Genomic DNA, 20,862 nt, shown 5'->3' on the forward strand with positions numbered 1-20,862 from the left:
AGAATGTTGTTTCTCATGGTCTGAGGGTCCTTTAGGTGCCTTTTGGCAAACTCCAAGCAGGCTGTCATATGCCTTTTACTGAGGAGTGGCTTCTGTCTGGCCACTCTACCATAGAGGCCTGATTTCTGGAGTGCTGCAGAGATGGTGGTCCATCTCCACAGAGAAACTGGAGCTCTGTCAGAGTGACCATCGGATTCTTGGTCTACCCGTTTGCTCGGATTGGCCGGGCGGCCAGCTCTAGGAAGAGTCTTGGTGGTTGCAAACTTCTTCCATTTAAGAATGATGGAGGCCACGGTGTTCTTGGGGGACCTTCAATGCTGCACCTCGACACAATCCTGTCTCGGAACTCTACCGACATCTCCATTGACTTCATGGCTTGGTTTTTGCTCTGACATGCACGGTCAACTGTGGGACCTTATATAGACAGGTGTGTGCCTTTACAAATCATGTCCAACCAATAAAATGTTTCACAGGTGGACTCCAATCAAATTGTTGAAACATCAAGGAGGATCAATGGAAACAGGATGCGCCTGAGCTCAATTGAGTCTCATAGCAAAAGGTTTTACTTATGTAAAGAAGGTATTTTTGTTTTTTATTTTGAATACATTTACAAAAATGTCTAACAACCTGTTTACACTTTGTCATTATGGGGTATTGTGTCTAGATTGCGGAGGATTTTTATATATTTAATCAATTTTAGAATAAGGCTGTAACGTAACAAAATTAGGAAAAACTCAAGGGGTCTGAGAACTTTCCAAAGGCACAGTACATAGTGAACAGCAAGGAAACAGATTGTTACATTCACTTTATTGCTTTTGGCTCTGACTCTATGGCTCTCACAGTCATAGACTGTAGTTATGATAGATGGGAAGTTTAAAAAATGTTTTCATGTGCACTGTACAAGTGTATCTGTCTGAATTTATGGATCTTTTCCAACTCTGCTTTGTGTATTTCAGTTGTGTCCACAAAGTCTTGGCAATAAAGTAGGCTCTTCACTAGTATTTTCCCTCTCTTGTCCTTATTCTCATCTCATAAACACCCATCAACAATGGAATTATGTGTGTGTTTGATAGTTAGAGAGAGTAAAGTGTAATTCAGAGTCCACAGTTGAGATAACAAAATCACAATGGGGCTGTTGTTGTACTTTTACCCCTCTTTCTCCCCAATTTCGTGATATACAATTGGTAGTTACAGTCTTGTCCAATCGCTGCAATTCCCCTAAGTTCCGACCTCAGCAAGCAGACGCCTGGCCCACAACAAGGAGTCGCTAGAGTGCGATGGGACAAGGAAATCCCTGCCAGCCAAACCCTCCCCTAACCCAGATGACGCTGGACCAATTGTGTGCCGCCTCATGGGTCTCCCAGTCACGGCCGGCTGTGACACAGCCTGGGATCAAACACAGGTCTGTAGTGACGCCTCAAGCAATGCGATGCAGTGCCTTAGACTGCTGCGCCAATCGGGAGGTCTCATTGTGACATAGCTACTCGGCTCCATCGTCCGCAGGGTACGCACAGTCCAAATATTAACAAGATAGATTTATTTACAAAGATACCGTTAGAATCAAAATTAACATAAAAAAAGCACATTAAGGGGAATGTTGTAAAGTAACACAACACCAATTCTCTCTGAATGAGACATTTGTCAAACATTTTCAGAACACATAATCCTAGTCATGTATAACTGACAAATGTCCATTGAAGCGTTCTGAAAGGTTTGACTTGGGTTGCGTCCCGATTCTCCACCCTTCTCCCAAAGTGTTTACTTGCACACTACAATTTAAAATAATGGATTTGAAAGCAGTGGATTCATGTAAACATTGGCTGTAGGGAGTTTCCACCCTTGTTGAATCCATGACAGGCAAGTGCACACTTCAGGAAAAAGGTGAAGAATTGGGACTCACCTTGCTCTCAGGTAGTGATGTCATTGATGGAAGTGCTGCTGTTTTGACTTCTCCACTGTAGAATCTGTTTAGAGAGTCTTTCCACCTCTGTCACCTGGGCTAGGAGCTGAGCTATGCCATTGTTCTGAGAAAGAGAGAGTACAATGTATAAAATTAAGATGACGAATCACAGTACAGTATTAACAATAACATGGGCCATTCTGGCTCAGACAATGCTTACTTACTACCATTAGCTAGTATAAATTCAACAACCTGAGAAGTGTGTTATTATTCTGGGGTAAGGGGTAGGCTTGTAAAATAGAGGATAAAAAGGGGTCAAGAGGAAGATACTGTACAAAACGTAGCTCCATGCATTCCACTGAACATAACCCATGGCAGAGTTTAGGACTTGCAATACATCTGGCCTGGGGATAGGGTTTTGACTGAAAGAACTCACCAGATTGCTCATAGAATCATCAATGGTGGGAATAGAACGAACAGTGCTTATCTTTGCCTCCAAGTTCTCAATGAATTCCACCACCATCCTCATGACCTCCACCACATATCTATAAAACAGGACCATCATTCCTCTGTTAACTGGGAGAATACAATTCAAAAAGGTACACTCAGCAATATAACATCACAAAACACATCAGGGCATGTTCCTGTGTACATAATTCAAGAATATTGTAAACACAGTGTTGTCAGTGCATGCAAAAATAAAAGGTAGCTCACCTGTGAAGATCTGCCTCTACGGGCAGGTTAGTCTGACACAGTGGTTTCATCAGTCTTCGGCGCAGGCTTGCCTGTTCTCTCAGCACATCTTGCAGATGGGAGGTGAATTGCTGCAATGATGTAAACCTTTGACCTATAAGAAACAAATTAAATTAGTAATTTATGACCAGACAATTACATCAAAGTCTGGCTGTCCCTCCAAACATTAAACATGTTTGTATCTGACAATGTTGCTACATACTACCTACCTTTTGAATCTGAAGACGCCACAAAGGAAAAGTACCACATCCCCACTTACTCAAATAAAATTTGTGAGTGACATCTGCGCTTTCTTTTTCCAACTTCAACAACTCCATTTCTAGATTGATCTAAAACAAATAGAACTAAGTTAGGTAAATGCATATCTCTGCATCAAACAGTACAGGTGTCTGGCACCAAACCAGGATTGTAGTCACTAGGCACCAAATGGAAGAAAACGGACTGGAACGGGGAGGGACTACCTGAACATGTCCAATAAACGTGTTTTCTTGCTAAATGTATTGCTATTATGTGCACTAATTAATACAAGAATACCTGTTTGTAACGTTACCTTGTCAAGCTCCCGTTCCATAGTGATGAGCTGTTCAGCTTCCAGGAGATGTGGGGAAAAGACGTGGGGTTCTCTAGGGACAGAATCAACATCCTCCTGTAAGGAAAGAGACTCTTAGTGTGATGGCCTAGGATATTGGTAGAAAAGCAACTACAGTGCATTCGGAAAGTATTCAGACCTTCATTTTTTCCTCATTTTGTTTTATTACAGCCTTATTCTATAACGACAAAGCATACCATTTTTTATTACTATTATTATTTTTTACAAATATCATATTTACATGCTTATTCAGACCCTTTACTCAGTACTTTGTTGAAGCACCTTTGGCAGCGATTACAGCCGCCTCGAGTTTTCTTGGGTATGACGCTACAAGCTTGGTGCACCTGTATTTGGGGAGTTTCTCCCATTCTTCTCTGCAGAGCCTCTCAAGCTCTGTCAGGTTGGATGGAGAGCGTTACTGCACAGCTATTTTCAGGTCTCTCCAGAGAGGTTTGATCGAGTTCAAGTCCGGCCTCTGGCTGGGCCACTCAAGGACATTCAAAGACTTGTCCCAATACCACTCCTGCATTGTCTTGGCTGTGTGCTTTGGGTCATTGTCCTGTTGGAAAGTGAAGTGAGCCCTCAGTCTGAGATCCTGAGCGCTCTGGAGCAGGTTTTCATTGAGGAGTGCTCTGTACTTTGCTTCGTTCATCTGGAGCCTGACTAGTCTCTCAGTCCCTGCTGCTGAAAGACATCCCCACAGCATGATGCTGCCACCACCATGCTTCACCTTAGGGATAGTATTGGCCAGGTGATGAGCGGTGCCTGGTTTCCTCCAGATGTGAGGCTTGGCATTCAGGCCAAAGAGTTCAATCTTGGTTTCATTAGACCAGAGAATCTTGTTCCTCAAATCAAACCTTATTTGTCACAAGCGTCAAATACAAAAAGTAGAGACTTTACTGTGAAAATGGTAGAGAGCCCTTTAGGTGCCTTGTGGCAAACTCCAAGTGGGCTGTCATGGGCCTTTTACTGGAGTGGCTTCCATCTGGCAATTATACCATAAAGGCTTGATTGGTGGAGTGCTGCAGAGATGGTTGTCTCCACAGAGGAACTCTGGAGCTCTGTCAGTCCTATCGAGTCTCATAGCAAAGGGTCTGAATACTTATGTAAATAAGGTAATAAAACGTGAAAAAAAATATCTAAAACCCGCTTTTGTCATTATGGCGTAGTGTGTGTGGATTGATGAGGAAAAATAAGGCTGTAACGTAACAAAATGTGGAAAAAGTGAAGAGGACTGAATACTTTCCAAATGCACTGCATACACTCTTCTTCAAGGGTACCCAAACAACCCTCCTAGAGATGGCAATATTCTCAAATAATTCTGCTCCAAAAATATGATCTAATTAAGCTATAAGGCCTAAGGAGGTTTTGGTATATGGCCAATACACCACAGCTAAGGGATGTTCTTATGTATGATGCAACACGGAGTGCATGGATACAGCCCTTAGCCATGGTATATTGGCCATATACCGCAAAACCCTGGCGGTGCCTTATCACCATTATAAACTGGTTACCAACACAATATGAATAGTAAACAAATAATTGTGTGTCATATCCATGGTATATTTAGGCATTAAGGCAAGAGGTGTGGATTATGACCAATATACCACGGCTAAGGGCTGATCTTATGTATGACAACACAGAATGCATGGATCCAGGCCCTCGGGGGTTTGTGGTATATGGCCAATATACCATGGCTGAGGTGCCTTATCACTATTATAAACTGGTTATGTAATTAGACCAGTAAATCTTATATTTTTTGTCATACCAATGGTATACGGTGTGATATACCACAGCTTTCAGCCAACCAACATTCAGGTCTCGAACTACCAGGTTGATAATTAAGCAATAAGGCACGGGTGTGGTATAAGGCCAATATACCACGGCTAAGGGCTGTTCTTAGGCAAGATGCATTGCAGAGTGCCTGGACACAACCCTTAACCGTGGTATATTGGCCATATACCACAACTCCCTGAGGTGCCTTATCACTATTATAAACTGGTTACCAATGTAATTAGAGCAGTAAAAATACATGTGTCATAAACATGGTATACGGTCTGATATACCACTGCTGTCAGCCAATCAGCATTCAGGGCTCAAACCACCCAGTTTATAATCTCTGTTATACCAAGGTGTAGGTGTGTTTTGCACCAGGTGAAAGTTGATTGCATTCATTTTGGGTCCTGGTAGTATATGATGGGAAGTTCAGATATTTTTACTGACTCTGATCTTTGACTCATTCAGTCAAAAGAACAAATCTTTCGACTAATTTTGTTCATTTGAGTCAGTTATGCCCAGAGCACGCATGACCCCCTGCCCATGAACATAAAACTTGAGAGGCATGATTCTACAAGCCTCTCGTTTATGTATTTTAACAAAGGTGGCTTATTGGAGCTGTCATTTGTGACTGAGACTCGTAAACGTGTTTAAACAATGCACATGTGTTGATTGCTAGGCATACCAATAAGATTGTCTTGATACTTTTTAAACGAGGTCTAGTTGGGGTGGGTATAATTTGTGGAACGTTCCAACAGGAATCTGTTCCAAAAACGTAAAGTACAAGGTTGCCAACAAACAACGCATACAAAGTAGCATGATCAATTCACCTAGCTAACTAGCTGCCGAATAGGCATAAAGTCGCCACGTAGTTTCTTCTTCATGTTTGCCCATTGGCTACCAGAGTGAGGACAGACATTTTTCGGAATAAACGTGGTGAGTGAAACACTTTGAAATAGCACACTCCGTACCCGGTATCTTATTCCGCCGCGATACAACTTTGTATGGGTTGTTTGTTGGCAACCTTGTTATTTACGAAGTTTTTGGAACAAATTCCTGTTGGAACGTTCCACAAATTATACCCACCTGTCTAGCTGTGGCCGCAACCAGACTAGATTGTGAACGACTCTTTGCGGAATGTATTTGTTGACTGCAGTGAGGGTGATAAGCAGCGCAAAGTATTTTGCGAACTGCAGGCCCCCAACGATTAGTTCTCGAGTTCGAGTCTGTGTCGATAACATTCCATAATAAATTAATTGCATTCACTCTTGCACCATGCCCGATGAATTAGTTAAAAACACTCCTGCTCGGCATGCACTCACCTGAGAAAGAACACCCGAGGCGACACATCTGGTCAAAAGACTTGCAACTGGTGTCACTGAATATGGAGCAATGTTCCACGGATTCATTCGTAAGAGCGGTGGGGTCAACCTTGGAAAATATGTAGCTGTAAAAAAGCAAAGATTCGTACTCAATATAACAAGCGAATCTTAGTTAGCTAGCTAACGTTATATAGTGCTGTACGTGGCTAGTTTAGTGTCCAGTAACGTTACACACTCGGATTCGCAGAGGCTAGCAATGTTGTGCTAGCTAACGTTACTGCTAGCTAACTGAGAAAGCAACGTTTGTCTACGTTAAGATAGAAAACCTAATTTTACCACATTCCCACAACTACTAGTTTAGTATATAGCTACCCATATACACCAACATTTTACAGTGTAAGTCCATTTGTCTTACCAATTTTCGACAAATATTCTTTTCAAATTTAGCCCGCGGATGTTGTTGTTCCTTTGGTGAAGAAATGACTTCCGGACTTCCTGCTCTAACGTTACTGTAGTGATGTGCAGTTCCTGAACGATTCGTTATTTTTGAACGACTCCTTTTACTGACTCAGGTCATGATTCGTTTTTCTCAGTGACTCGCTTATTTTAGTCGTTCGTTTGACCTGAGTTTGCTAGATGATACGCTCCTCCGGCAGTGGCTACAGAGATGGTCTCCCGACTATGGCATATGCGCGCAGGAAAATAGCTAATGAACATAGAAAAGAAAAATACATGTTTTTAACTAATTGATCGGGCATGGTGCAAGAGTGAATGTAATTAATGTATTGAATGTTATGGACACAGCCTCGAACTCGAACTAATCGTTGTGGGCCTGCAGTTCGAGAAAGCCATTGCGCTGCTTATCATCATCAAGCAATGCTTTCCGCCAAGAGTCGTTAACAATCTAGTCTGGTTGTGGCCTCAACTAGACTCGTTTCAAATGTATGATGACAATCGTATCTGTATGCCTAGCAATCAAAAATATGCATTATTTAAACACGTTTACAAGCCTGTCACAAATGACAGCTCCAATAAGCCACCTATGTTGAAAGACGTAAACGAGAGGCTTGTAGAATCATGCCTCCCGAGTTTTAAGTTCATCGTTCGCAGACAAGGGGTTATGCGTGCTTTGGGCATAACAGACTCAAATTAACAAAATTAGTCGAAAGATTAATTGTTTTGACTGAACGAGTCGAAAAGATCCGAACTTCCCATCACATTGCTGCCAATACACCGATGCCGGCAAATGTGGGTCAGTTCGTTTAAAAGAGACGGCTCATTTGGCTCCCAAAAGGCTCTTTGTTCAAAATGCTTAACAATTAGTGCTGAGCTATTAACCAATATTTCGCTTTTTTGGTTATTAAACAACTCATTTACCGACTTCTGTTCAATTACTTGAATTCCATTTATTTTTTTATATGTGATCCCGACGTGCCGTTTCTCTAAAGATAAATGGGACGCTGGGTTGAAGGGAATTCTAGTTTCCATTAAGCGAATATTCAACCTAGTTCAGCGCATAAATGTAGTAATTAAGCACTATGACCATAATCCATTGCGCCATTGTTTCCGGCTAAAGATATTTAGACAACGCGAAGCGAGAGGTTTCACTCGCCAAAATTAGTCCAAAATAAACCCAATGCGTTTCTATGGGTTTATTTTGGACCTGAGCTTGTCGCCTGCCTTCCGCTTTTGGGACACCGACTCCCATTAGACATGATCGTCTCGTCATTGTTCACAGATCTCTGGACTGATACACATTTAAGCCTGCTAAATTCTGTAAAATACACACGAGAGGTGAATTTAGCCTACACAACAGAACGACGAGAGGGACAGACAGTTCGTGAAAGTATACCTTATCTACTTTGAAGAACTAGTAAAAAAAATAATCGTCAGACACCTCTGCAGTACAATAGGCAGGCTAGCTAAATAGGATGACTAAAGACAGTATTTCCATGTTTTATTTAATAATTTAACCAGGCAATTCAATTAAGAACAATTTCTTATTTACAATGACGGCCTACCAAAAGGCCTCCTGCGGGGATGGGGTCTGGGATTAAAATATATATGACAAAACGCACATCAAGACAAAAGACAACACTACATAAAGAGAGAGCTAAGACAACAACATAGCAAGGCAGCAACACAACACAACATGGCAGCAGCACAACATGGTAGCAGCACAAAACATGGTACAAACATTATTGGGCACAGACAACCGCAAGAAGGTAGAGACAACAATACATCACCCAAAGCAGCCACAACTGTCAGTAAGAGTGTCCATGATTGAGTCTTTGAATGAAAAGACTGTCCAGTTTGAGTGTTTGTTGCAGCTCATTCCAGTCACTAGCTGCAGCGAACTGAAAAGACAAGCGACCCAGGGATGAATGTGTGCTTTGGGGACCTTTAACAGAATGTGACTGTCAGAACGGGTGGAGGATGAGGGCTGTGAGGCCATAAGAGGGTTTTTATAAATAAGCATCAACCAGTGGGTCTTGCAACGGGTATACAGAGATGACCAGTTTACAGAGGAGTATAGTGCAGTGATGTGTCCTATAAGGAGCATTGGTGGCAAATCTGATGGCCGAATGGTAAAGAACATCTAGCCGCTCGAGAGCACCCTTACCTGCCAATCTATTAATGACATCTACGTAATCTAGCATGGGTAGGATGGTCATCTGAATCAGGGTTAGTTTGGCAGCTGGGGTGAAAGAGTAGCGATTACGATAGAGGAAACCAAGTCTAGATTTAACTTTAGCCTGCGCTTTGATATGTGCTGAGAGAAGAACAGTGTACCGTCTAGCCATACTCCCAAGTACTTTTATGAAGTGACTACCTCAAGCTCTAAACCTTCAGAGGTAGTATTCACACCTGTAGGGAGAGGGGCATTCTTCTTATCAAACCACATGACCTGTTTCAATCTGTTTCTATTTTCAGATGTTATTTCCCCAAGTGCAATATTTAGATGTGTGTGGTCACAAGTGTTCTATTATATTTTCATTTAACTAAGTCAGTTAAGAACAAATTCTTATTTACAATGACAGCCTACCGGGGAACAGTGGGTTAACTGCCTTGTTCAGGGGAAGAACAACAGATTTTTACTTTGTCAGCTCTGGGATTTGATCCATGGCAGCTCAGGGATGCGATCCAGCAACCTTTCGGTTACTGGCCCAATGCTCTAACCACTAGGCTAGGCAACAAATAACATTGGATTGGTTTCGTTCAATCTTTTAGCTGCGAGTTAGGTTAACATTAACCACTTTTTATTTTGCACACAGAGACTGATCATGTAGATCATATCATTTGTTGTTTAATTAGTTAAAACCTGCATTTCAAGAAAGGATCCAGTCTAAGTCATAAGAAATTAGCATTCTAAAGCTGATATTTAAAAAAAAAAATGTTATCCTCCATAACAGGGATTTTTTTTTGCATGTTTCAGTGTAAAAAAAAAAAGTATCACCTTTTTGGGCCCTCACCAGTTTGCATCCCTGCTTTATACACTGCGCTCTTTGAGAGAGGTAGTTAGCAAACCAGGCCAAAGACCCCTTCAGAGACACCAATACTCCGCAGGCCCACAAGAATAGAATGGTTTACCGTATCAAAAGCTTTGGCCAAGTCAATAATAATAGCATCACAACATTGCTTAGAATCAAGGGCAATAGCGACATCATTGAGGACCTTTAAGGTTGCAGTGACACATCCATAACCTGAGTATTGGGTAGTACAGTATGGGGAGCACATGATGTTAGATTATCTGACAGCTACTGCCTGAGCAGAGATGATTACTTTAAGGAATTAAATATAATTCATCAAATATAAGTAATATACACAACTGATATTTTTATTATTTCATATTTTTCTATTGATGTCTACCTGCCAGAGACAATTGAATATGTTCAATGATTTGGCAATGAATGTTCACTATTTCTGGTTTAGGAATTCCTAAAATCATTGTAACGTCATTATTTCATAAAATAATCCAACTGAAATCTGATTAATTTTTTAATAGTCAAATACAAACCGACCTAAAAAAAAACAAGAAACCCTCTGCAATATTAAACATCGACCTAGAAGTTCTAGACCCACGAAGGAAATGAAAATATCCAATGTATGTCAGATCGTGAAATTCGCGTTCAAATACTTTTTTTACTGACCAAATTATTCGATTTTTTTACGCAATACAAAAAAAAAGAAAATTCAGCGTGGACCAGATTGACGCGCTCCCCATTATTTATTGTTCATGCAGTCAGGATTCACCCTCTATAGATAATTATTGTGTAATGTATCTGCAGCAAAAAAGAAATTGCTCAAAAAGCAGTAGTACCAGTATGCAAATCAAGGAGCCGAATGAACGGCTTTCTTACGGATGCATCCAAAAGATCCGTTCATGAACGACCCACCACTACAAACTGCTGGCTTCCCAGCGACATGTTTGTTGTTCGAGATGCAGGATTAGCTACAGTATGTCCTAGGCGACTAGCTAATTGTTTAGGTTTGACTAGTCCAACAATCCCCATAGCTATGTTCCTAATATGTTAGTTACCATTTGCAGATACGTAATTTACTGCACGAGAAGGACTTCAAATCAGCCCGCAAGGTAAGTAACGTTATCAGTTAGCTAACTACTGTAAACAAATCCCAGTTGGTCTTACTCGCTAGCTATGCTAACAGTATCCTCCAAATATGTACCATACTTTCGGAAAATTGTATTTTAAAGTACAGATAACGTTAGTACCCTTTGCTAATACACAGAGTACTTCTAAAGTCAATAATTTGCATGAACGTCTCAAAGTTTGCCTCGGACAGTAAGATAGCTAGCAGCAATGGCTAACCAACTTCTGACCTCATGGTCCTTTCCTTGCTTGTCAGCTAATGCCTAATGGCCTACAGCCGTGATGAATACAAAATCAATGATCTCTTTCAGGGGCCACACTGAAAACCAAGTAGCAGGCAGACCCACATTATCTGGCACCACCATCATAATAATAGGTTAGATAATTACAAGTGTGTGACTTACTGTCGAGTTGAAGACCATCACTTAGGAGGACCGCATCACCAGGTAACTACAACAAAGATGGGGAACAATGCAATCAAAGCCCATCTGGAGAACTCACAGAAGACTGGGATCTTTCAGCTGACAGGGAAAGGTCTTCCCGAGGTAACAGTCATATACCCACACACAGAGCACATCCTATAGTCTGACTGTTAAAATGTCCACACTCCACAACAGCCTTATAACTGGTGCTTTGTTTATTTAGCTGAATTCCATTCAGTTGTGGTTTTTGTCTTGGACGGTTTGAAAGTATGTATTTTTTTGCCACTACTGTATTTCAGTTCCCAGAGGAGCTCCAGAGGTTGACTGGAAACCTGCGGACTGTAGATCTGTCCTCCAACAAGATCGAAGTGCTACCTGCTGCCATAGGAAACTTCCTTCAGATGAAGAGTCTGACTTTAAACTGTAATAAACTCAGTAAGTGGTTGTTGCATCCTCAACGTTACCGTCTGTCACACGACAGCATCTGTTGACAAATTTTCAAAACTTTGCTTTCACTGAATAATGAATGACCATTACTCGCATTGATTATTGATGTGCGTTCATCTGCTTCAAGCAATCTCTTTAGCTAGGCTATGTATTAAGTGTGTGTTTGTGTGTGTTTTGTGTGTACACAGCAAGTCTCCCAGATGAAATTGGAAAGCTGAAGAAACTAGAGACTCTTTTGCTGAACGGGAACCACCTGACGCAGCTCCCTATCACTGTAGGACAGCTGAAAGCGTTGCGCACCCTCAGCCTGTCAGGGAACAAATTCCGGGAGTTTCCTGCTGGCCTTGGCTCCCTACGACACCTGGACGTTCTGGACCTGTCCAAGAACCACATCCAGGCGGTGCCTGCTGAGGTGGCGGCCCTGCAGGCCATTGAGATCAATCTCAACCAGAACCAGGTAATCAGGTGTTTATTGGTGCATCTCAAATGGCACCATATTTATTCAATCAGTCACATTTATTTATAAAGCCCTTTTTACATCAGCCAATGTCACAAATTTCTGTACAGAAACCCAGCCTAAAACCCCAAACAGCAAGCAATGCAGATGTAGAAGCACAGTGGCTAGGAAAAACTCCCTTAAGTCCAGAACCTAGAGAGGAACCAGGCTCTGAGGTGTAACCAGTCCTCTTTGGCTGTTTCCGGGTGGAGATTATAACAGAAAATGGCCAAGATGTTCAAATGTTCATAGATGACCAGCCGGGTCAGATAATAATAATCACAGTGGTTGAAGAGGGTGCAACTGGTCAGCACCTCAGGAGTAAATGTCAGTTGACTTTTCATAGCCGATCATTCAGAGTTAGAGACAGCAGGTGCAGTAGAGAGAGAGTCCAAAACAGCAGGTCTGGGACAAGGTAGCACGTCCAGTGAACAGGTCAGGGTTCCATAACCACAGGCACAACAGTTGAAACTGGAGCAGCAGCATGACCAGGTGATCTGGGGACAGCAAGGAGTCATCAGGCCAGGTTGTCCTGAGGCATGGTCCTAGGGTTTATCTCCTCTGAGTGAGTGAGTGATAAATAAATAAATATATACACTTAAATTCATAAATATTGGAGGCTGAGACAGGAGGGGTCGGGAGACACTGTGGCCCTGCCCGACGATACCACCGGACCGGGACAAACAGGCAGCATATAACCCCACCCACTTTGCCAAAGCACAGCCTCCACACCACTCGAGGGATATCTTCAACCACCAACCTTACTACCCTGAGACAAGGCAGAGTATAGCCCACGAAGATCTCCTCCACGGCATGAACCCGAGGGGGGCGCCAACCCGGACAGGAAGATCACCTCAGTGGCTCAACCCACTCAAGTGACGCACCCCTCCTAGGGACAGCATGGAAGAGCACCAGTAAGCCAGTGACTCAGCCCCCGTAATAGGGTTAGAGACAGAGAATCCCAGTGGAGAGAGGGGAACCGGCCAGATCCAGTGCCTTTCCCTTCACCTTCCCACTCCTGGGCCAGACTACACTCAATCATAGGACCTACTGAAGAGATGAGTCTTCAATAAAGACTTAAAGGTCAAGACTGGGTCTGCATCTCTCACATGGATTGGCAGACCATTCCATAAAAATTCATCTCTATAGGAGAAAGCCCTGCCTCCAGCTGTTTGCTTAAAAATTCTAGGGACAGTAAGGAGGCCTGCATCTTGTGACTGTAGCGTACGTGTAGGTATGGATCAAATCGGACAGATGGGTTGGAGCAAGCCCATGTAATGCTTTGTAGGTCAGCAGTAAAACCTTGAAATCAGCCCTAGCCTTAACAGGAAGCCAGTGTAGAGGCTAGCACTGGAGTAATATGATCACATTTTTTGGTTCTAGTCAAGATTCTAGCAGCCGTGTTTAGCACTAACGGAAGTTTATTCTGTGCTTTATCTGGGTAGCCCGGAAGGTAGAGCATTGCAGTAGTCTAATCTAGAAGTGACAAAAGCATGGATTAATTTTTCTGCATCATTTTTGGACAGAAAGTTTCAGATTTTTGCTATGTTACAAAGATGGAAAAAACCTGTCCTTGAAATATTCTTGATATGTTCGTCTAAATAGAGATCAGGGTCCAGAGTAACGCCGAGGTCTTTCATAGTTTAATTTGAGATGACTGTACAACCATCAAGATTAATTGTCAGATCAACAGAAGATCTTTGTTTCTTGGGACCTAGAACTAGCATCTCTGTTTTGTCCGAGTTTTTAAAAGTACAACATTTGCCGCCATCCACTTCCTTATGTCTGAAACACAGGCTTCCAAGGAATGCAATTTTGGGGCTTCACCATGTTTCATTGAAATGTACAGCTGTGTATTCCCTACATTTACATTTTAGTCATTTAGCAGACACTCTCATCCTGAGCGACTTACAGTTACTGTATTTATCTTAAGACAGCCAAATATCTCAGTCATAGTAGGTACATTTTTCCTCAATTAACTTGCTATCAGCAAAGTCAGTGCTAGTATGGGGGGGTGCGAAGTTCACAAAAGGAGATGAGGGGTGCTTTGAGATTATTTAAGACACTATTTGAAGAGGTAGGGTTTCACGTTTTCAGAAGAAGGGCAGTGAGTCTGCTGTCAGACCAAGGTATCGGAGGTGGCAGAATGGAGTACTCTGGGTTTGAGCATAGCCTGAAGGTAGGGAGGGGCTGTTCCTCTTGCTGCTCCGTAGGAAATTACCATGGTCTTGTAGTGGATGCGAGCTTCAACTGGAAGCCAGTGTAGTATGCGGAGAAGCGGGAGAACTTGGGAAGGTTGAACACCAGGTGGGTTGCGGCGTTCTTGGTAAGTTTCAGGGGTTAGATGGCACAAGCTGGGAGCCCAGCCAACAGCGAGTTGCCGTAGTCCAGACGGGAGATAACAAGTACCAGGATTAAGACCTGCGCCACTTCCTGTGTGAGGTAGGGTTATACTATACGGATGTTGTAGAGCATGAACCTGCAGGAGCGATATACTGCTTTGATGTTTGCAGAGAATGACAGGGTGTTGTCCAGGGTCTCGCCAAGGTTCTTTGCATTCTGGGAGGGGGACAGCGTGGAGTTGTCAACCGGGATGGAGAAGTCTTGGACCGGGCAGGCCTTCCACCGGGGGGGAAGAGCAGCAGCTCTGTCTTGTTGGGGTGGAAGGGATGACATCCAAGCTAAAATATCTGCCAGGCACGCAGAGATGCGTGTCACCACTTGTGTGTCAGAAGGGCGAAGGAGAAAAGTAGTTGAGTGTCATCTGCATAGCAATGATAAGAAGGACCATGTGAGGATTTGACGGAGCCGACTGACTTGGTGTATAGAGAGAAGAGGAGAGTGCCTAGAACCAAGACCTGGGAGACACCAGTAGTGAGAGTACGTTGTGCAGACACAGATCCTCTCCATGTCACCTGGTAGGCGCGGCCTGCCAGGTAGAATGCAATCCAAGCGTGTGCAGAGCCTGAGACGCCCAGCCCTGAGAGGGTGGAGATGAGGATCTGATGGTTCACAGTATTAAAGGCACTGTGAACCATCAAACGGAGAGAGTCCGCTTTGGCAGTGTGGAGAGCCTCCGTGACCTGGAGAAGAGCAGTCTTGGTTGATGTACCCGTCTTGAAGCCTGACTGGTTAAGGTTAAGAAGATCGTTCTGAGAGGGATACCGAGAGAGTTTATCAGAGGCGGCACTTTCAAGTTTTTTCGAAAAATAAGAAAGTGATTCCGGTCTGTAGTTTTTGATGTCAGAGGGGTTGAGTGTTAGTTTCTTGAGGAAGCGAGGAATTTTTTAAGTCAGAGGGGACGCATCCAGTAGTCAGGGATGAAGAATGGGAGACGGTCTCTAGAGATGGTCTGGAGGAGGGGATGGGGCCAGACTTCACAAGTTGCAGGATTTCATCTGGAGAGAGAGATCAAGGTATTAGGTTCTGTGTGAGTGGGACTGGTGGACTCAATAGGCTGAGTGAATGAGGAGCGGATGTCGTCTACCTACTTTTCAAAGTGGTTGACAAAGTTGTCTGCGTAGAGAGAGGGGGTGGATGATTAAGGAGTGGGGAGAAGGTGGAAAATAGTTTCCTAGGGTTAGAGGCAGAAGCTTGACATTTTGAGTGATATAAAGTGCCTTTAGCAGCTAATAGATATAGTGCACCAATTTTAACCAGGTACCTAATCTACAGTACCAGTCAAAAGTTTGGACATACCTACTCATTCTGGGGTTTTTCTTTATTTTTGACTATTTTCCACGTTGTGGAATTTGTCAGATGTGGCAGTGCCTGCAAACTATTACCGGCTGCAAAGGGAAGCACAGCCGCGAGCTGCCCAGTCACACGAGCCTACCAGACGAGCTAAATTGCTTCAAGGCAAGAAACACTGAGGCATGAGAGCATCAGCTGTTCCGGACGACTGTGTGATCAGCCGGCGTGAGTCAGACTTTTAAACAGGTAAACATTCACAAGGCCGCTGGGCCAGACTGATTACCAGGACGTGTTCTCCGGGAATGTGCTGACCAACTGGCATGTGTCTTTACTGACATTTTCAACATGTCCCCGATTGAGTCTGTAATACCAACGTGCTTCAAGCAGACCACCATATTCCCTGTGCCCAGAGCACTAAGGTAACCTGCCTAAATGACTACAGACCCGTAGCACTCTCGTCCGTAGCCATGAAGTGCTTTGAAAGGCTGGTAATGGCTCACATCAACACCATTATCCCAGAAACCCTGGACCCACTCCAATATGCATACTGCTCAAACAGATCCACAGATGATGCAAACTCTATTGCTCTCCATACTGCCCTTTCCCACCTGGACAAAGGGGACACTTTTATGTGAGAATGCTATTCATTGACTACAGCTCAGCGTTCAACACCATAGTGCCCTCAAAGCTCATCACTAAGCTAAGGATCCTGGGACTAAATACCTCCCTCTGCAACTGGATCCTGGACTTCCTGACGGGCCGCCCCCAGGTGGTAAGGGTAGGTAACAACACATCTGCCACTCTGATCCTCAACACGTGGGCACCTCAGGGGTGCGTGCTCAGTCCCCTCATGTACTGCCTGTTGCCCCACGACTGCATGGCCAGGCACGACTCCAACACCATCATTAAGTTTGCAGACGACACAACAGCAGTAGGCCTGATCACTGACAACGACGAGAAAGCCAATAGGGAGGAGGTCAGAGACCTGGCCGGGTGATGCCAGGACAACAACCCATCTCTCAACAAAATCAAGACAAAGGAGATGATTGTGGACTACAGGAAAAGGAGGACCGAGCACGCCCCCATTCTCATCGACAGGACTGTAGTGGAGGAGGTTGAGAGCTTCAAGTTCCTTGGTGTCCACATCGCCAACAAACTAGAATGGTCCAAACACACCAAGACAGTCGTGGAGAGGGCACGACAAAACCTTTTCTCCCTCGGGAGACTGAAAAGATTTGGCATGGGTCCTCAGATGCTCAAAATTTTCTACAGCTGCACCATCGAGAGCATCCTGACTGGTTGCATCACTGCCTGGTACGGTAACTGCTTGGCCTCTGACCGCAAGGCACGACAGGGGATAGTGCGTACGGCCCAGTACATTACAGGGCCTAAGCTGCCTGCCATCCAGGACCTCTACACCAGGTGATGTCAGAGGAAGGCCCTAAAAATGGTCAAAGACCCCAGTCATAGACTGTTCTCTCTGCTACCGCATGGCAAGCGGTACCGGAGCACCAAGTCTAGTACCAAAACGCTTCTCAACAGCTTTTACCCCCAAGCCATAAAACTCCTGAACAGATAATCAAATGGCTAACCGGACTATTTGCTTGTTGTCCAGCCCCCCTTGCCAACTCATCTTTTACGCTGCTGCTACTCTGTTTATCATCTATGCGTTGTCACTTTAAGTATACATTCACATATTACCTCAATTAGCCTGACTAACCGGAGCCCTCGCACATTGACTCTGTACCTGTACCACCTGAATATAGCCTCGCTACTGTTATTCTCACTGTCATTTTATTTTTATTTCTTTACTTAGGTATTAGGTAAACAATAGATATTTTTTAAACTTAAATTGCACTGTTGGGCTTGTAAGTAAACATTCCACTGTAAGGTCTAAACCTGTTGTATTCGGCGCACTTGACAAATAAACATTTGATTTGTAAACAAATTTGTAAACACAATTTGAGAGAAGTAAGCTTTTTGTGCATACCAACACGTTTTTGTGCTGTTTATATAAATGATGATCCCAGATTTCAGTGGTGTCTGCAGAGGTGTCCACCTGCCAGAGGCTGAAGGTGCTGAGACTGGAGGAGAACTGTCTGGAGCTCACCTCCATCCCTGTGTCCATCCTCACCACCTCCCAGGTGTCCCTGCTCTCCGTGGAGGGCAACCTGTTCGAGGTGAAGAATATGCGTGACCTGGAAGGGTATGAGAAGGTGAGTCGTGAAACAGATGCTTGTTTCTTTGACATTAAGCCCGCTGCTAAATGAATGATCAAGGTTAAAGCAAGGAACAGTCAAGCTACTGCTCTATGCTGTCTTTAATATCGATTGTAAACAAAACAGCTCATGCGTTTTCAAACTCAACTGTTTTAAATATCGTTCCTCCCCATGGTTGACGTAATTTTTGTGAGCAGCGTAGAGACAAATACTGTTTCTAAAGAGTGGTGTTCGAGCTAAACAATAATGGGATTTCCTGTTCAATGTTGAGAAGGATCAACTGAAGAAAATTGTGGTTCAGACTGCTATTCTTTTTTAGTCATAATCCCTGCACTTGACATAATCTGTGGTCAAATATAGCCCCAACCATTAAATAGGACCACCTGCCTATTATCATACTCAAATTAGACCATTCAGTTCTTACTCCAAGGGCGTATCTTATAGTTCTCATTTTGTCCGTGGTGTCGCAGCCTCAGATGTGCCTATTTGTCCATCTAATTTGTTGTTTACCCCACAGTACATGGAGCGCTTCACTGCAACCAAAAAGAAATTTGCCTGAACAATAGAAAGAGAGCATCCCCCTGAGTCCAGCTTGTGATCTACCCTCAAGCACCCTCTCTAAGTGGTTGTGGTGTACTACAGTAAATATGGCTTCTGCACTGCTGCGGCAACAGGTTACAACGGAGAAGGACCACTGTAGAGAAGAACTGATCGAGAGCATGCTACAGGACTGCGTATGAAAACAACAGGACACCATTGATGGTGACAGAGAAATATGTGAACGATGGACAGTGCACTCACTTTAATGATATTCATAAATTGCATATTGAATACTTAGCTATTAATTTCTGACCGAAATGTTGTCTTTAGTTATTTAACCGAAGCAGGTTATGCTTGTAGTACATTCGTGGCCAAAAGTTTTGAGAATGACACAAATATTTATTTTCACAAAGTCTGCTGCCTCAGTGTCTTAAGATATTTTTGTCAGATGTTACTATGGAATACTGAAGTATAATTACAAGCATTTCATAAGTGTTAAATGCTTTTATTGACAATTACATGAAGTTGATGCAAAGAGTCAATATTTGCGGTGTTGACCCTTCTTTTTCAAGACCTCTGCAATCCGCCCTGGCATGATGGCAATTAACTTCTGGGCCACATCCTGACTGCTGGCAGCCCATTCTTGCATAATCAATGCTTGGAGTTTGTCAGAAATGGTGGGTTTTTGTTTGTCCACCCGCCTCTTGAGGATTGACCACAAGTTCTCAATGGGATTATGGTCTGGGGAGTTTCCTGGCTGTGGACCCAAAATATTGATGTTTGGTTCCCTGAGCCACTTAGTTATCACTTTTGCCTTATGGCAAGGTGTTCCATCATGCTGGAAAATGCATTGTTCGTCACCAAACTGTTCCTGGATGGTTGGGAGAAGTTGCTCTCGGAGGATGTGTTGGTACCATTCTTTATTCATGGCTGTGTTCTTAGGCAAAATTGTGAGTGAGCCCACTCCCTTGGCAGAGATGCAACCCCACACATGAATGGTTTCAGGATGCTTTACTGTTGGCATGACACAGGACTGATGGTAGCGCTCACCTTGTCTTCTCAGGACAAGCTTTTTTCCGGATGCCCCAAACAATCGGAAAGGGGATTCAGAGAAAATGACTTTACCCCAGTCCTCAGCAGTCCAATCCCTGTACCTTTTATAGAATATCAGTATGTCCCTGATGCTTTTCCTGGAGAGAAGTGGCTTCTTTGCTGCCCTTCTTGACACCAGGCCATCCTCCAAAAGTCTTTGCCTCACTGTGTGTGCAGATACACTCACACCTGCCTGCTGCCATTCCTGAGCAAGCTCTATACTGGTGGTGCCCTGATCCCGCAGCTGAATCAACTTTAGGAGATGGTCCTGGCACTTGCTGGACTTTCTTGGCCGCCCTGAAGCCTTCACAACAATTGAACCATTCTCCTTGAAGTTCTTGATGATCCGATAAATTCTTGATTTAGGTGCCATCTTACTGGCAGCCACATCCTTGCCTGTGAAGCCCTTTTTGTGCAAAGCAATGAGGATGGCACGTGTTTCCTTGCAGGTAACCGTGGTTGACAGAGGAAGAACAATGATTCCAAGCACCACCCTCCTTTTGAAGCTTCCAGTCTGTTATTCGAACTCAATCAGCATGACAGAGTAATCTCCAGCCTTGTCCTCGTCAACACTCACACCTGTGTTAACGAGAGAATCACTGACATGATGTCAGCTGTTTTTTTTTGTGGCAGGGCTGAAATGCAGTAGAAATGTTTTTGGGGATTCTGTTTATTTGCATGGCAAAGAGGGACTTTTCAATTAATTGCAATTCATCTGATTTCTCTTCATAACATTCTGGAGTATATGCAAATTGCCATCATACAAACTGAGGCAGCAGACTTGGTGAAAATTAATATTTGTCATTCTCAAAACTTTTGGCCACGACTGTACATTGTGCTAAAATGGTCTCTACTGGTGCAGCGGTCTAAGGCACGGCATCTTGGTACTAGATGTGTCCCTACAGACCCTGGTTCGAACACGGGCTGTATCACAACTGGCCATGATCGGGAGTACAATAGGGCGGCGCGCAATTGGTGCAGCGTCGTCCGGGTTAGAGGGGGG

At 43.7% G+C, this 20,862-nt stretch overlaps 2 protein-coding genes across 3 annotated transcripts; one reads left to right on the top strand and one right to left on the bottom strand.

Annotated features, from left to right (window-relative positions):
• Positions 1-1,520: 1,520 nt before the first annotated feature.
• Positions 1,521-6,998, bottom strand: haus2 (HAUS augmin like complex subunit 2). Of its 2 annotated transcripts, none has more exons than XM_024401011.2 (7): positions 6,756-6,998; positions 6,341-6,465; positions 3,204-3,299; positions 2,913-2,982; positions 2,615-2,747; positions 2,337-2,445; positions 1,521-2,024 (listed from the first exon to the last, which is right to left on the bottom strand). In XM_024401011.2, the coding sequence occupies exons 2-7, from the start codon at positions 6,425-6,427 to the stop codon at positions 1,908-1,910; spliced, it is 612 nt and encodes a 203-aa protein (XP_024256779.1). In that variant the 5' UTR covers positions 6,428-6,465; positions 6,756-6,998; the 3' UTR covers positions 1,521-1,907. The 2 variants fall into 2 exon arrangements, with proteins under 2 accessions (XP_024256779.1, XP_024256780.1); XM_024401012.2 differs by having other exon boundaries at positions 6,341-6,449; positions 6,756-6,995.
• Positions 5,860-19,231, top strand: LOC112233400 (leucine-rich repeat-containing protein 57-like). Its single transcript, XM_024437025.2, has 7 exons — positions 5,860-5,954; positions 10,890-10,934; positions 11,262-11,495; positions 11,672-11,807; positions 12,008-12,276; positions 18,039-18,224; positions 18,745-19,231. The coding sequence occupies exons 3-7, from the start codon at positions 11,412-11,414 to the stop codon at positions 18,784-18,786; spliced, it is 717 nt and encodes a 238-aa protein (XP_024292793.1). The 5' UTR covers positions 5,860-5,954; positions 10,890-10,934; positions 11,262-11,411; the 3' UTR covers positions 18,787-19,231.
• Positions 19,232-20,862: the final 1,631 nt, after the last annotated feature.

Source organism: Oncorhynchus tshawytscha, linkage group LG11, assembly GCF_018296145.1.
Source record: "Oncorhynchus tshawytscha isolate Ot180627B linkage group LG11, Otsh_v2.0, whole genome shotgun sequence".
Lineage (NCBI taxonomy): Eukaryota > Metazoa > Chordata > Actinopteri > Salmoniformes > Salmonidae > Oncorhynchus > Oncorhynchus tshawytscha.